This window comes from Anolis carolinensis, unplaced genomic scaffold (assembly GCF_035594765.1).
Source record: "Anolis carolinensis isolate JA03-04 unplaced genomic scaffold, rAnoCar3.1.pri scaffold_7, whole genome shotgun sequence".
NCBI lineage: Eukaryota > Metazoa > Chordata > Lepidosauria > Squamata > Dactyloidae > Anolis > Anolis carolinensis.
The window spans coordinates 40,501,893-40,517,901 of NW_026943818.1; the positions used below are offsets into that span (position 1 = coordinate 40,501,893).

General features: G+C 48.4%; 1 protein-coding gene across 2 annotated transcripts in view; it reads left to right on the forward strand.

Moving 5' to 3' along the window:
* Window positions 1–16,009, forward strand: part of cpamd8 (C3 and PZP like alpha-2-macroglobulin domain containing 8) — an 81,662-nt gene that overhangs the window by 44,267 nt on the left and 21,386 nt on the right. For both annotated transcript variants that reach the window (XM_062960001.1, XM_062960002.1), the window contains 13 exons: window positions 800–953; window positions 1,046–1,188; window positions 2,210–2,261; window positions 3,559–3,857; window positions 4,054–4,279; window positions 5,175–5,351; window positions 6,836–6,917; window positions 7,010–7,166; window positions 8,559–8,633; window positions 10,925–11,090; window positions 12,615–12,701; window positions 12,853–12,989; window positions 14,018–14,173. In XM_062960001.1, the coding sequence (XP_062816071.1) occupies window positions 800–953; window positions 1,046–1,188; window positions 2,210–2,261; window positions 3,559–3,857; window positions 4,054–4,279; window positions 5,175–5,351; window positions 6,836–6,917; window positions 7,010–7,166; window positions 8,559–8,633; window positions 10,925–11,090; window positions 12,615–12,701; window positions 12,853–12,989; window positions 14,018–14,173 (1,911 nt within the window). The remainder of the gene's footprint in view (window positions 1–799; window positions 954–1,045; window positions 1,189–2,209; window positions 2,262–3,558; window positions 3,858–4,053; window positions 4,280–5,174; window positions 5,352–6,835; window positions 6,918–7,009; window positions 7,167–8,558; window positions 8,634–10,924; window positions 11,091–12,614; window positions 12,702–12,852; window positions 12,990–14,017; window positions 14,174–16,009) is intronic.

Consider the following 16,009-nt stretch of genomic DNA (forward strand, 5'->3'; position numbering starts at 1 on the left):
TGCCTTCAGTAAAATGTTTTCTCAGTTTTTTTGTGTTAAAATTGTTAATGTGGGATTTGTGTATAGGTAGTGTTTAAATGAAATTTGTGTCTTGCCTGTATTGCATACTGATGGCATCATCCAGAGTGTAACATAGTCTGGAAAGAGTTAATTGCTGAGAAGCTGTGATGACCTTGATGTGTGGCTGGAACTGGGGAGTATCCAGACACATTGCTGATTGCATCAGTTGAGTGCTGTCTGCTGAGAGAGTCCTGTGTTTATTGTCTGCAAGCCTGTTTGTCTTGATTATTACTGCTTTCAGTAAAACTTGTATATAGTTTTACTAGCTGTGCCCGGCCACGCGTTGCTGTGGCATCGTCTGGTGGTGTCTGTATTTTATAGGCAGTGTGGAAGAGGCCTAACTTTGCCTGTCCCCTGGGCTGAGTGGGTTGCTAGGAGACCAAGTGGGCAGAGCTTAGCCTTCTAACTGGCAGCAATTGGATAAAAACAATTATTCCTCTCCCTCTAATTAGGACTTTATTTTTCTTTTCTTTTGTTGTATCAACCTAGAGGCGTGGATGAGGGGTTGTGCTGTGAATTTTCGAGGTTGTGGGGTGTTTAGTTTTGTTGTTTTGTCGGTAGCCAGGATTCCATCACTCTTTTATATAAATAGACTATCGTCTCTGATGTCTCTTTGTTCTACGTTCCACTGATTCCATCCAACTACTGCTGCGCTGCAATTTCTCTGACAAAAATTAGATGCCTCGGCTTATATTCGGGTCGGTATATACGGTAATTGTCGTGTCCTCACCCACAACAGGTGCACGTCAAGATCTCCGTCCCCAAAGGGATCCGCTTTGTGGGGCATCCCGGGAAGCACCACCTGACCCGCAAGAAGTGTGTGGGCCCCGGAAAGGCCCGGCCCACCTCCGTGGTCCTCTCCTTCGCCGAACTGGGGCAGAACAACATCACAGGTAGCGACGACCCCGGAAGCAACAACAACGCTTGCCTGTACTTTTCTAGAATACACACACAGAACACATATGCGCTTTTGTCTCGGCTTTAGCCAAAGCCTTTGCCTACAGCGGGAGCGGCTGTTGCCAGGAGAGCGGGCCCTCTGCTAAAACCAGCAAGTACCCCGAAGACCCCCATCCGGACAAACGGGCCCCGCTCGGGATCGACTACGTCCGCAGGAGCATCCTCGTCGAGGTGAGTGGTGCACCGTGGGGAGTGGGATTTTTTTCCCCCAAGGGCGAAACCAACAAACAATTGTTATGAATAACTTTTTTTTAAATGAATTGTCTTGAGTTGTGCAAAATTAAAAATAAGGGGAGAGGGGAAAGGATTTAAGGTATGGTTTATGGGGGAGAAGAAAAGGGGTTGGTATAGAAAAGATGGAAGGGGGGACAAAACGGGGCAAAGGACCAGGAAAAAAAAAGGAAAAAGGAGAGAAAGAAAAAAGTAAAGAAAAAAAATATATAATTGACTTCCTTCTAGTCGATGTGTTGTCGAAGGCTTTCCTTCTAGTCCTTTGTGGTTTAGTTTCTTCCAATGGCAACAAGATCCTGGGATATTCTTTGCCCCAGTGCTGAGTTGCTATCTTGGAAAGAGGAGGTTTTCCCCTATCTGAACTCAGCACCAGTTTTATAGGCAAGAGGTCAGTACTTACGATGGCTTGTCTGAGCTGGCCTACCTTGACCACAAGCACATCTGAGATCCTTTCTCTTCTGCAAAAGGGCGAAAAGGCTTTTCAAAATGGAGATTTCATCCCCAGGAAAAGGGGCAGTCTCAAAAACCAAAGGATACTTTGCAAGCTTTCATCAGCAAAGACCTTGCAGAATGGTTACAAATCTCTGCTAACTGTCAGAGTGCTGCTGAGTCTGCAGCAACCCTGGAAAAAAAGGGAAAAAAGGGTGCTATTCCCTACAACCATGGGATAATTCAAATCAAACCCCGGGGAGACGGAACAGTAAGCATTTCCGTAACTTGATGTAAACATTTCTCTTACCACTGTCACCGTTCTTATCCCAGGCAGGTCAACTATTTCAGTACTCATTAGCAACTTTTAATTACAATTCAGCAAGCAGGCAGTTAGTCATTGCAGGCCTTAATATTTTTAATGGTGTCTTCGAAATTATTCGCTTTCATTCCTTCCTTCCATACAGTTCATTTATACCACATATCATATTTTTCCCTGTGACACAATGTCTTTTTCCATTTTTTCCTATAGCCAGAGGGACTTGCCAGGGAGTACACTTACAGCGTTTTCTTCTGTCCTAATGGTAAGAGCGCTCCACTTGGTTTCAGTTTGTCTAGGTTTTTAGGTTTTTAGGTTTTTAGACAAATGGATCTAATTTACATATGTTTTAATTGTTATAATGTATTTTAATGATGTATTTTTATAGTTTTAATTGATTATATATACTGTTTTTGTTTTATTATTACTGTATATACTCGAGTATAAGCCTAGTTTTTCAGCCCTTTTTTAAGACAGAAAAAGCCCCCTCGGTTTATTCTCGGGTGAGGGTCCTGGTTGGCTTATATTTGGGTCAGCTTATACTCGAGAATATATGGTACGTTTATTATTTTTCTCTATTATTATTGGTATTATTACATTTATTATTTTTCTCTATTATTGTTGCTACTATTACATTTATTTTACTCTATTTCTATTATTATTATTATTAATAATAATAATAATACATTTATTATTTCACTCTGATCTTATTATTATTATTATTATTGCATTTATTATTTTATTTATTATTATTTAGAGTTAGTCAGCCTCAGTGTGAAGTAGGCCTCAGTGTGAAAAAGCTCTAGTGTGAAGGCTGCTGTTTGTCAAAGCTACCGTGTAAGCTCTGTGAAAGCAAAGCTGTTTTATCTAAATAAGCTAGAGTCATCCCGAGGAGAGTGAGGAGGCTGAAGCCTGTTAGAGTTAGTCAGCCTCAGCGTGAGGTAGGCCTCAGTGTGAAGTAGGCCTCAGTGTGAAAAAGCTCTAGTGTGAAGGCTGCTGTGTGTCAAAGCTACTCTGTAAGCTCTTTAAAAGCAAAGCTGTTTTATCTAAATAAACTAGAGTAATCCCGAGGAGAGTGAGGAGGCTGAAGCTTGTTATAGGTAGTCAGCCTCAGTGTGAGGTAGGCCTCAGTATGAAATAGGCCTCAGTGTGCAAAATTCTACTGTGAAGGCTGCTGTGTGTCAAAGCTACTGTGTAAGCTCTGTGAAAGCAAAGCTGTTTTATCTAAATAAGCTAAAGTAATCCCGAGGAGAGTGAGGAGGCTGAAGCCTGTTAGTTAGTCAGCCTCAGTGTGAGGTAGGCCTCAGTGTGAAGTAGGCCTCAGTGTGAAAAAGCTCTAGTGTGAAGGCTGCTGTGTGTCAAAGCTACTGTGTAAGCTCTGTGAAAGCAAAGCTGTTTTATCTAAATAAGCTAGAGTAATCCCGAGGAGAGTGAGGAGGCTGAAGCCTGTTAGTTAGTCAGCCTCAGTGTGAGGTAGGCCTCAGTGTGAAGTAGGCCTCTGTTTTAACTTTATGGGGAGGGTCTTATGATACTGACAGCACTTTTTTTTCCTTTTGGACTAGAGAAAATCCACATTTCCACTCCTAACAAATACGAGTTCCAGTACGTGCAGAAGCCGGCCCGCATGACACGCTTCGAGGTGGCCGTGAAGGCCCACAACAACGCTCACGTGGCCCTGTCCTCGGCTCCCCACGACATGGCCGAGATGGCCGAGATCGTCATCGGCGGGCGGCAAAACTCCCGGACGTGGATCTCGGCCAGCAAAATGGGGGACCCGGTGGCCAGCGCCGAGACGGAGGGCATCCTCTCCTGGGACGAGTTCCGGACCTTTTGGATCCGATGGGACCACGGAGTCATCCAGGTTCGCGAGAGGAGGGAGCATGTGGGGTCTCTCTCCGTTCTTATTTCTGGACCCGGTCCACCTCCGAGACAGATTTTCTCTCTCTCACACACACCTTGGGACTATGGATTTCCCAGAATCCCCCATCCAAGGTGCTGTGGAAAAGTCTCCAGAGTCTCTCCTCGGCATGTACCCGCTTCTCTTTTCCCTCCCGCAGGTGGGCCACGGCCCTTCCGCCCTCAACGAGTCGGTCATTGTGACCTGGGCGGCCCCTCGGCCACTGGACGTGAAGTACGTGGGCTTCTCCACGGGCTGGGGCTCGGTCGGCGAGTTCAAAATCTGGAGGAAAGAGGAGGCGGATGAGAACCACAACGAAGCCTTCACGCTGGGGGTCCCTCATAGCGTCGTCCCAGGGTCAGAAAGGGCCACCGCTTCGGTCATCGGTACGCGAGGAGGGGCGGAAGCGGGGTGCAGATTGTTGGGGGAACATTGCAGGACTCGGAGCAGGCTAAATGCTGACAAGAAAAGCACAGCAGAGTAAACCACTAATCTACAGAAAATCCTCCCGATCGAAAGGTTGGCAGTTCAAGCCCGGGTTGCATATCAAAAACAGGAATGCAAGTACATAAATAGGTACTGCTTTTAGCAGGGAGATAATAAAAGACACCCATAAGGACGTACTGGCCATTCGATTGGGAGGACGTCTAAGGACGACAAAGCTCCTCGACATGGTAGATGGAGCAAGAGCACCTCCCGTGGCCGGAGTCAGGCACAGCCTCCAGATGCCAGAAATGGGAAACACGGAGAAAGCCTTTACCTCTATTTATGTATTGTCTGTCCTTGTTAATTGTATAACGGCACTGAATGTTCACCGTATATGTATTCTGTAATTCACCCTGAGTCCCCTTGGGGATATAGAGTGGAATATAAACAAAATACATGATTATTATTATGTCCGTAAAAGCTATGTCCCTGGGCCCATAAACCTCCGGTAAATAAAATACATGATTATTATTATGTCCGTAAAAACTATGTCCCTGGGCCCATAACCCTCCGGTAAATAAAATACATTATTATTATGTCCTTAAAAACTATGTCCCTGGGCCCATAACCCTCCGGTAAATAAAATACATTATTATTATGTCCGTAAAAACTATGTCCCTGGGCCCATAACCCGCCGGTAAATAAAATACATGATTATTATTATGTCCGTAAAAACTATGTCCCTGGGCCCATAACCCCCCGGTCCCTGGGGGTTAGGGCCCTTGGCTCCTGTGTGAATTTGGGCTGGGATTGGAGCCCACGCCAGTTGAAAGCGAGCTCTTCTCTTGCCGCCAGGGGACGTGATGGGGCCAACACTCAACCACCTGGACAACCTCCTTCAGCTGCCGTTCGGCTGCGGCGAACAGAATATGATCCATTTTGCCCCCAACGTCTTTGTCCTCAAGTATCTCCAGAAGACCAAACAGCTCAGCCCGGAGGTGGAGAGCGAAGCCATGGACTACCTGGTGCAAGGTATGTTTCTTGGTTATTATAAAACTAATAATAATAATAATAATAATAATAATAATAATAATAATAATAATGCTGTCAAAGAAGAAGAACATGCCCTGGCAGAATATGTAAAGCAAAGTGAAGAACCTGCTTTGATTGAAGTCAAAAATCAGAAACTCTTCAAGGCACAGCAGACAAAAAACCAGTACAAGAAAACCGCACTACAAACTAGAGCAGAATCAGTACAAGAAAACCGCACTACAAACTAGAGCTGACAGCTGGCACCACAAAACACTGCATGGAAAGTTCCTTGACAAAATTGAAGGAAAAGCTGACAAGGAGAAGACCTGGCTCTGGCTCACGAATGGGACCCTGAAGAAGGAGACAGAAGACCTGATCCTTGCAGCCCAGGAGCAAGACATCAGGACAAAGGCCATTCAGGCCAAGATCGAAAAATCGGCCAGTGTCCCAAAATGCAGACTGTGCAAGGAAACCGACGAAACCATGGATCATATCCTCAGCTGCTGTAAGAAAATCGCACAGACAGACTACAAACAGAGGCACAACTACGTGGCCCAAATGATTCATTGGAACTTATGCCTCAAGTCCCACCTCCCAGCAGCAAAGAACTGGTGGGATCACAAACCTGCAAAAGTCTTGGAGAATGAGCAGGCAAAGATCCTGTGGGACTTCCGAATCCAGACTGACAAAGTTCTGGAACACAACACACCAGACATCACAGCTGTGGAGAAGAAAAAGGTTTGGATCATTGATGTCGCCATCCCAGGTGACAGTCGCATTGACGAAAAACAACAGGAAAAACTCAGCCGCTGGGAGGTGGTACTTGAGGCATAAGTTCCAATGAATCATTTGGGCCACATAGTTGTGCCTCTGTTTGTAGTCTGTCTGTGCGATTTTCTTACAGCAGCTGAGGATATGATCCATGGTTTCGTCGGTTTCCTTGCACAGTCTGCATTTTGGGTCATCAGCTGATTTTTCGATCTTGGCCTTGTTCTGATGTCTTGCTCCTGGGCTGCAAAGATCAGGCCTTCTGTCTCCTTCTTCAGGGTCCCATTCGTGAGCCAGAGCCAGGTCTTCTCCTTGTCAGCTTTTCCTTCCATTTTGTCAAGGAACTTTCCATGCAGTGTTTTGTGGTGCCAGCTGTCAGCTCTAGTTTGTAGTGCGGTTTTCTTGTACTGATTCTGCTCTAGTTTGTAGTGCGGTTTTCTTGTACTGATTCTGCTCTAGTTTGTAGTGCGGTTTTCTTGTACTGATTCTTTGTCTGTTGTGCTTTGAGGAGTTTCAGATTTTTGACTTCAATCCAAGCAGGTTCTTCGCTTTGCTTTACATCTTCTGCCAGGGCATGTTCTTCTTCTTTGACTGCTTGTTTTACTTGCAAGAGTCCTCTGCCATCAGACCTTCTAGGCAGATATAGCCGGTCAACATCACTGCGAGGGTGCAGTGAATGATGATGATGATGATGATGATGATTATTCTCTCTGCAGGATACCAGCGCCAGCTGACCTACAAGAGGCAGGATGGTTCCTACAGCGCCTTCGGGGAGAGGGATTCCTCCGGAAGCATGTGGTGCGTCCTCCAGCCGTAGGACAACGTGTGGGTCAGGGGGGCATCGCTCCACTCAGGCGAGGACTCCCGCCTTCTTCTCCTCCCGTCCCCAGGCTCACGTCCTTCGTGCTCAAGTCCTTTGCCCAGTCCCGAGGGTTCATCTTCATCGACCCCCGGGAGCTCTCGGCCGCCAAGGACTGGATCATCCGGCACCAGAAGGAGGACGGATCCTTCCCGGCCGTGGGCAGGATATTGAACAAGGACATTCAGGTAGGGAAGCGGGGGGAGGGAGGAAGGACGGAAGGGGCACTGGGGGTCACGGGGATGGAGCAAGCCGCCAAAGGGAGGCAATTCATGGGGGACGGTCTGAATTTATTTATTTATTTATTTATTTAAAGTATTTCTATTCCGCCCTTAAGACAGAGACAACTAAGGCTCCGAGCTGGCCTCGATCTCATGACCTCTTGGTCAGAGTGATTTGTTACAGCTGGTTGCAGCTGATGCTTACCAGCCTGCGCCACAGCCCTCAGTCCAGAGAACCACGATTGAAGACAGAGAGTATACAGGGGTCACTTCTTTATTTATCTTCTTGTGCCGTCGTGCCTTAGCAAAAGAGGCATGAGATTTCCCCAGGGGATTGCTTCTTGCCCTCCTTTAGGGAAACTGGAACTCCCAAGGACCAAAACACTGTAGATAACTCCAAACTGGTTTTATTGTTCACAAAAGGTTATCCCAATAAGCTGGAAGTTTCAAAGGGGTAAAGGAAAATATACATTACAGTCTTTGCTTGTTTTAAGTCCAAGGAGCTTTGCAGCTGAGAAGCTTTTCCAGGTCCCTCTTTCTCAATGCCGGCTGAGATCTTTTGGCACGGCACCCAGTGTGCCCATCACCACCGGGACCATCTGCATTGGTTTCTGCCAGAGTCTTTGAAGTTCAATCTTGAGGTCCTGAGAGCGGCTGAGTTTATATTATTACAGTAGAGTCTCACTTATCCAAGCTAAACGGGCCGGCAGAAGCTTGGATAAGCGAATAACTTGGATAATAAGGAGGGATTAAGGAAAAGCCTATTAAACATCAAATTAGGTTATGATTTTACAAATTAAGCACCAAAACATCATGTTAGACAACAAATTTGACAGAAAAAGTAGTTCAATACGCAGTAATGTTATGTTGTGATTACTGTATTTATGAATTTAGCACCAAAATATCACGATATATTGAAAACATTGACTACAAAAATGGCTTGGATTATCCAGAGGCTTGGATAAGCGAGGCTTGGATAAGTGAGACTCTACTGTATTATTATTATTATTATTATTATTATTATTATTATTATTATTATTATATAAGAACAACAACAACATTCAGCTTCCCAGGTTTCTCCCAACCAACATGGTTGCTGAGGAATTCCGAAAGTGAAACATCATTGCAGGAAACAAAATATATATATATCTTGACCCAGAAGAAAAATGCATTTGCATCCTAATGGTAGCCTTTAAAAAAATTGAAGCTGGGTAGTCAGAAAGGCCTCCTTTTTCGTGCCAAAGTAATTAACCTTTGTGATTTTTCTCGCGTGCCCAGAAACCAGGGAAAAGGAGCCGTTTTGGGTTGGGATTGGGCCAAAAATCCTTTCTGCAGCCTGTGTGTTTGCTCGCCCTCCAGGGTGGGATCCACGGGAAGGCTTCGCTGACGGCGTACGTGGTGGCCGCTCTACTGGAGACAGGGGTCGCTTCGGAGGTAAGGGCATGGAAAGGTCAGGACTAGCTTGATGTTCAAACCCCCCACCCCGAAACGTCAGGAGAGACTACTTCCAGAACATGGCCATACCGTGACTTGGTGGCTCCTCAGCACTGGGAAAGGGTTATGGGAGAGGCAGTGGGTGGGGTCATGCAAATGGAGAGAGAAAGGAACACTTTGATGTGCTCACTGTGACCTACAAAGTCCCAGGAGAGAGTGACTTGGTGGCTCCTCAGCACTGGGAAAGGGTTAAGGGAGAGGCAGTGGGTGGGGTCATGCAGATGGAGAGAGAAAGGAACACTTTGATGTGCTCACTGTGACCTACAAAGTCCCAGGAGAGAGTGACTTTGTTTATACAGGATTGTATAAATACAGGATTTGCCGAACTCTCACTACTGGGAAAGGGTTAAGGGAGAGGCAGTGGGCGGGGTCATGCAAATGGAGAGAGAAAGGAACACTTTGATGTGCTCACTGTGACCTACAAAGTCCCAGGAGAGAGTGACTTGGTGGCTCCTCAGCACTGGGAAAGGGTTAAGGGAGAGGCAGTGGGCGGGGTCATGCAAATGGAGAGAGAAAGGAACACTTTGATGTGCTCACTGTGACCTACAAAGTCCCAGGAGAGAGTGACTTTGTTTATACAGGATTGTATAAATACAGGATTTGCCGAACTCTCACTACTGGGAAAGGGTTAAGGGAGAGGCAGTGGGCGGGGTCATGCAAATGGAGAGAGAAAGGAACACTTTGATGTGCTCGCTGTGACCTACAAAGTCCTAGGAGGGAATGACTTGGTGGCTCCTCAGCACTGGGAAAGGGTTAAGGGAGAGGCAGTGGGCGGGGTCATGCAATAGAGAGAGAAAGGAACCCTGGGATGTGCTCACTGTGACCTGCAATGTCCTGGGAGAGAGTGACTTGGTGACTCCACACTCTGGGAAAGGGTTAAGGGAGAGGCAGTGGGCGGGGTCATGCAAATAGAGAGAGAAAGGAACCCTGGGATGTGCTCACTTTGACCTACAAAGTCCCAGGAGAGAGTGACTTGGTGGCTCCTCACCAATGGGAAAGGGTTAAGGGAGAGGCAATGGGCAGGGTCATTCAAATGGAGAGAGAAAGGAACCCTGGGATGTGCTCACTGTGACCTACAAAGTCCCAGGAGAGAGTGACTTGGTGGCTCCTCACCAATGGGAAAGGGTTAAGGGAGAGGCAGTGGGCGGGGTCATGCAAATAGAGAGAGAAAGGAACCCTGGGATGTTCTCACTGTGACCTGCAATGTCCTGGGAGAGAGTGACTTGGTGACTCCACACTCTGGGAAAGGGTTAAGGGAGAGGAAGTGGGTGGGATCATGCAAATGGAGAGAGAAACGAACACTTTGATGTGCTTGCTGTAACTTGCCATGGAAGGGAGTGATTTGGTGGCTGCTCAGCACTGGGAAAGGGTTAAGGGAGAGGCAGTGGGTGGCGTCATGCAGATAGAGAAAGAGAAAGGAAACCTGGGATGTGCTTGCTGTGACCTACAATGTCCCGGGAGAGAGTGACTTGGTGACTCCTCACCACTGGGAAAGGGTTAAGGGAGAGGCAGTGGGTGGGATCATGCAAATGGAGAGAGAAACGAACACTTTGATGTGCTCACTGTAACCTGCCATGGAAGGGAGTGACTTGGTGGCTGCTCAGCACTGGGAAAGGGTTAAGGGAGAGGCAGTGGGCGGCGTCATGCAGATAGAGAGAGAAACGAACACTTTGATGTGCTCACTGTAACCTGCCATGGAAGGGAGTGACTTGGTGGCTGCTCAGCACTGGGAAAGGGTTAAGGGAGAGGCAGTGGGCGGCGTCATGCAGATAGAGAGAGAAACGAACACTTTGATGTGCTCACTGTAACCTGCCATGGAAGGGAGTGACTTGGTGGCTGCTCAGCACTGGGAAAGGGTTAAGGGAGAGGCAGTGGGCGGCGTCATGCAGATAGAGAGAGAAACGAACACTTTGATGTGCTCACTGTAACCTGCCATGGAAGGGAGTGACTTGGTGGCTGCTCAGCACTGGGAAAGGGTTAAGGGAGAGGCAGTGGGCGGCGTCATGCAGATAGAGAGAGAAACGAACACTTTGATGTGCTCACTGTAACCTGCCATGGAAGGGAATGACTTGGTGGCTGCTCAGCACTGGGAACGAGAGCCTGTTTGTGGAGGCCAGAGGCGGTCTGTGTGAGTGGACACTCATGCCACATATGCACATACAGATATTCACTTGTATTATGTGTATAGATATGAAGGGCACATGATGTTCTGACCAGACTCCCTTGTTTAGGAAGAGAAGGCCTCCGTGGCCAAAGCCAAGCGCTTCCTGGAGTCCAGCGTCTTCCCGGCCGAGGACCCCTACGCGGCCGTGCTGGCGGCCTATGCCCTCTCGCTCCTGCGCAGCCCGCTGGCCCCGGCCGCCCTGCGCAAGATGAACAGCCTGGCCATCACGCAAGGTGAGTCGGCGCTGGTGCTTCGGGCTTCCGCTCTCCGAATTCCTCGCTGTTGGACAGGCTGGCTAGTAGGGCAAGCTGTCTAGCAGGGCTGTCTGCAATGAGCTATACAAAACACAATAACGGCTCAAAACATAAGTCGTGCACAATATGTATATTAGAGCATCATATACATATGACATTCACAGAATCAATGCTCAGTCCTATGGTATATAACCCAAAAGTATCTAACTCAGTATTGTAAATCAAACAAGATGATATAAGTTTCTGCAGTCCTAAAAGGACTAGATTGGCTTAAAGGCAAACCGATTCAGAGTCTCTGCAGTTCTGGAAGGATTCCTCAGGACTCCACAGGTTTAGAATCAATAGTAAAGCCAAGGAGACAGAGTCAATGTTGGTGTAGATCCTGAGTAGATGGTTATTGCCTGGAGTAGGTGGTCATATAGCCGTTTATGCCGTTTACAACTGGTTCCCGGGTTTTATCCCAGTTTCGGTAACCCTTCTTCTGGTAAGCAGCAAATGTTTTATAATTTCTTTCTTGATGGCTCTGCTTCAGGTATAAAAAATAAAAGGAAATTTGTCTAATGTTGTGCTCTTTATAAGATATAAATCACAAACTGAACTGAACTGACGCAATCGTTATGCACAAACACTAGTGTCTGGATACTCCCTAGTTCCAGCCACACATCAAGAACATCATAGCTTCTTGGCCATTAACTCTTTCCACACTATGGTACATTCTGGATGATGCAATCAGTTGCAATACAAGCATGGCACAAATCCAAACACTTGTGTCTGGATACTCCCTAGTTCCAGCCACACATCAAGGACATCATAGCTTCTTGGCCATTAACTCTTTCCACACTATGCTACATTCTGGATGATGCAATCAGTTGCAATACAAGCATGGCACAAATCCAAACACTTGTGTCTGGATACTCCCTAGTTCCAGCCACACATCAAGCTCATCATAGCTTCTTGGCCATGAACTCTTTCCACACTATGGTACATTCTGGATGATGCAATCAGTTGCAATACAAGCATGGCACAAATCCAAACACTTGTGTCTGGATACTCCCTAGTTCCAGCCACACATCAAGCTCATCATAGCTTCTTGGCCAATAACTCTTTCCACATTATGGTACATTCTGGATGATGCAATCAGTTGCAATACAAGCATGGCACAAATCCAAACACTTGTGTCTGGATACTCCCTAGTTCCAGCCACACATCAAGGTCATCCTAGCTTCTTGGCCATTAACTCTTTCCACATTATGGTACATTCTGGATGATGCAATCAGTTGCAATACAAGCATGGCACAAATTGCATTTAAACACTATCAATACACAAATCCCACATTAACAGTAAGAGCACCTAAAGCTTCAGAGGAGTTCTGTTCTCCCTGCTTGGGCGGTGAGGACTATGTTGATGTCCCGGCAAGCCAGAGCAGGGATGGCCTCCTCTCGTTTTTGGGGCGCTGCGGGGAAGCTGTGCCCGCAATCCACCACCGCTCCCCCTTCTTTCAGACGGCTTCACCCACTGGAGCTTGATGGGGACCCTCGCCACGGACGAGGACAGCTTCATGGGCTTCAATGACGGCTTCTCGCAGTCAGGTAAATTTCCTCGTCACTTCCCTTGAGATCAAGGGAGCCTGGGGGGAGGATCCAAAAGCGGGGTGGCCCTGGGGAGAGAGTGGCCCTATATCTCTTGTGGGCATTGGGAGCCCCCTGACCCCCTTCCCCATCCTCCCTCCCTTCCTCCCAGTGGTGTCGGCTGAAGTGGAGATGACCGGCTACGCACTGCTGACCTACACAGTCCTGGGGGACGTGGCCTCGGCGCTACCGGTGGTCAAGTGGCTCTCCCAGCAGCGGAACGCCTTGGGGGGCTTCTCGTCCACGCAGGTGAGACCCCAATGGGGCAATCAGACCGGGGGGGGGGGGGCGGAGCAGGCGTCTGAGAAAGAAGGAGACTCGCATCTCGGAAAATGTCTGCAGCCCACCTGTTATGATCTCCGATCTTTGACATCTCCGGACCCAGAGCAAGCGCTGACAAAGAACAGATGGCCAGCCATAAAACCTCAATTACCCTCTGGTATGTGAGAGCCCCTATATAAATGGGCTACAGAGAAGGTTCTGGTATTCTGTACAATACAACCTGTTGGAATCTACCAGTGTGTGTCTTGAACGGGGCCAGCCATAAAACCTCAATTACCCTCTGGTATGCGAGAGCCCCTATATAAATGGGCTACAGAGAAGGTTCTGGTATTCTGTACAATACAACCTGTTGGAATCTACCAGTGTGTGTCTTGGACGGGGCCAGCCATAAAACCTCAATTACCCTCTGGTATGCGAGAGCCCCTATATAAATGGGCTAGAGAGAGGGTTCTGTCTTGGTGCTTTTTCTGGTGGAAGACTGACCCACAGCACAACTGGGAGAAGAGAACCTAAAAATTTGCACAGAATCCAACAGGTTTTATTGTACAGAATACTAGAATCTTCTCTGTAGCCCATATATATAGGGGCTCTCACATACCAGAGGGTAATTGAGGTTTTCTGGATTGTTAGGTTCTCTTCTTCCAGTTGTGCTGTGGATAAGTCTTCCACTAGAAGAAAGCACCAAGACACACGCTGGTAGATTCCAACAGGTTTTATTGTACAGAATACCAGAACCTTCTCTGTAGCCCATTTATATAGGGGCTCTCACATACCAGAGGGTAATTGAGGTTTTCTGGCTGGCCCGTTTTATGGCTGGCATCTGTTCTATGTCAGCCGACCGGAGATGTCAAAGATTGGAGATCATGACATACAGATAGGATGTAGCATCTCTGTGTTGAGTACACAGGGTATCAGTCTTAATATTCTACAGTCTTTAAGTATACTTGTACTCGCTGAAGTCCATAAGTCGCTTCCTCTCCTCTTCCTCCTCCCAGGACACCTGTGTGGCCCTACAGGCCCTGGCCGAGTACGCCATCCTCTCCTACATCGGCGGCGTCAACCTCACCGTTTCCCTGGCCTCCACCAACCTGGATTACCAGGAGACCTTTGAGCTGAATCGAGGCAACAAGAAGATCCTCCAGAGTACTGTGGTAATATTTCATGTGATATTTACACGAAACCCTGGGAGAAATTATCCATCGGCATGGGGTGCAGTAGTATCAATTTGGGTGGCACCCAAATATATTTCTCCGTGCCTTCCAAAAGGGAATACAAAAGGGAGTCCTCAGTCTGAACATGCTCAGTACATCTCTCCTCTGAATGAATGAATGCCTGGAGGAGGTTGTGGGCTGGATGGGGGAATGGGGTGCAGTAGTATCAATATGCTGGTGGCACCCAAATATATTTCTCCGTGCCTTCCAAAAGGGAATACAAAAGGGAGTCCTGAGTCTGAACATGCTCAGTACATCTCTCCTCTGAATGAATGAATGCCTGGAGGAGGTCGTGGGCTGGATGGGGGAATGGGGTGCAGTAGTGTCAATATGCTGGTGGCACCCAAATATATTTCTCCGTGCCTTCCAAAAGGGAATACAAAAGGAAGTCCTGAGTCTGAACATGCTCAGTACATCTCTCCTCTGAATGAATGAATGCCTGGAGGAGGTTGTGGGCTGGATGGGGGAATGGGGTGCAGTAGTATCAATATGCTGGTGGCACCCAAATATATTTCTCCGTGCCTTCCAAAAGGGAATACAAAAAGGAGTCCTGAGTCTGAACATGCTCAGTACATCTCTCCTCTGAATGAATGAATGCCTGGAGGAGGTCGTGGGCTGGATGGGGGAATGGGGTGCAGTAGTATCAATATGCTGGTGGCACCCAAATATATTTCTCCGTGCCTTCCAAAAGGGAATACAAAAGGGAGTCCTGAGTCTGAACATGCTCAGTAGCAGGTTGTAAAAGTGACAGGGGCGGCAGAAACGTATTTGGCCTGCCGCCCGCTTTCCAAAAAAAATATGACTCAGCGCCACCTGGAAAGGGGGTGTGGCTTAGAGGGGTGGGCGTGGCTCCCGCTCCAGAGGGCGGGGCTGAGCCTCTCCCCAGTCCAAGATGCAGGGCTGAGAGGGGAGGTGGGCGGGGCCACAAATGGATGGCCAGGACTGGGATGGGCGGAGTTACGATCTCTGAGGCAGGGCTGAGCTTCTATCCCTGTCCTGGACACAGGGGGCGGGGCTAGAGGAGGGGGCGGGGCCTCTTCCCAAGTGCCTGACGGGGCTGAGCCTCACAAGCGCCTCAAGGGAGGTCTACAGAGGCTCAGCCCTGTCTCATGCTCTTGGGAAGAGGCCCCGCCCCCACCCCTAGCCCCGCCCTTTAGTCCTAAAAGGCCTCTCAGGAGAGGTGTAGAGGCTCAGCCCTGTCTCAGGCTCTTGGGAAGAGGCCCCACCCCCACCCCTAGCCCCGCCCTTTAGTACTAAAAGGCCTCTCAGGAGAGGTATAGAGGCTCAGCCCTGTCTCAGGCTCTTGGGAAGAGGCCCCACCCCCACCCCTATCCCCGCCCTTTAGTCCTAAAAGGCCTCTCAGGAGAGGTGTAGAGGCTCAGCCCTGTCTCAGGCTCTTGGGAAGAGGCCCCACCCCCACCCCTATCCCCGCCCTTTAGTCCTAAAAGGCCTCTCAGGAGAGGTGTAGAGGCTCAGCCCTGTCTCATGCTCTTGGAAGGAGGCCCGCCCCCATCCCTAGCTCCGCCCTTCAGTCCTAAAAGGCCTCTCAGGAGAAATATAGAGGCTCAGCCCTGTCTCGTGCTCTTAGGAAGAGGCCCCGCCCCCACCCCTAGCCCCGCCCTTTAGTCCTAAAAGGCCTCTCAGGAGAAATATAGAGGCTCAGCCCTGTCTCGGGCTCTTAGGAAGAGGCCCCGCCCCCACCCCTAGCCTCGCCCTTTAGTCCTAAAAGGCCTCTCAGGAGAGGTGTAGAGGCTCAGCCCTGTCTCATGCTCTTGG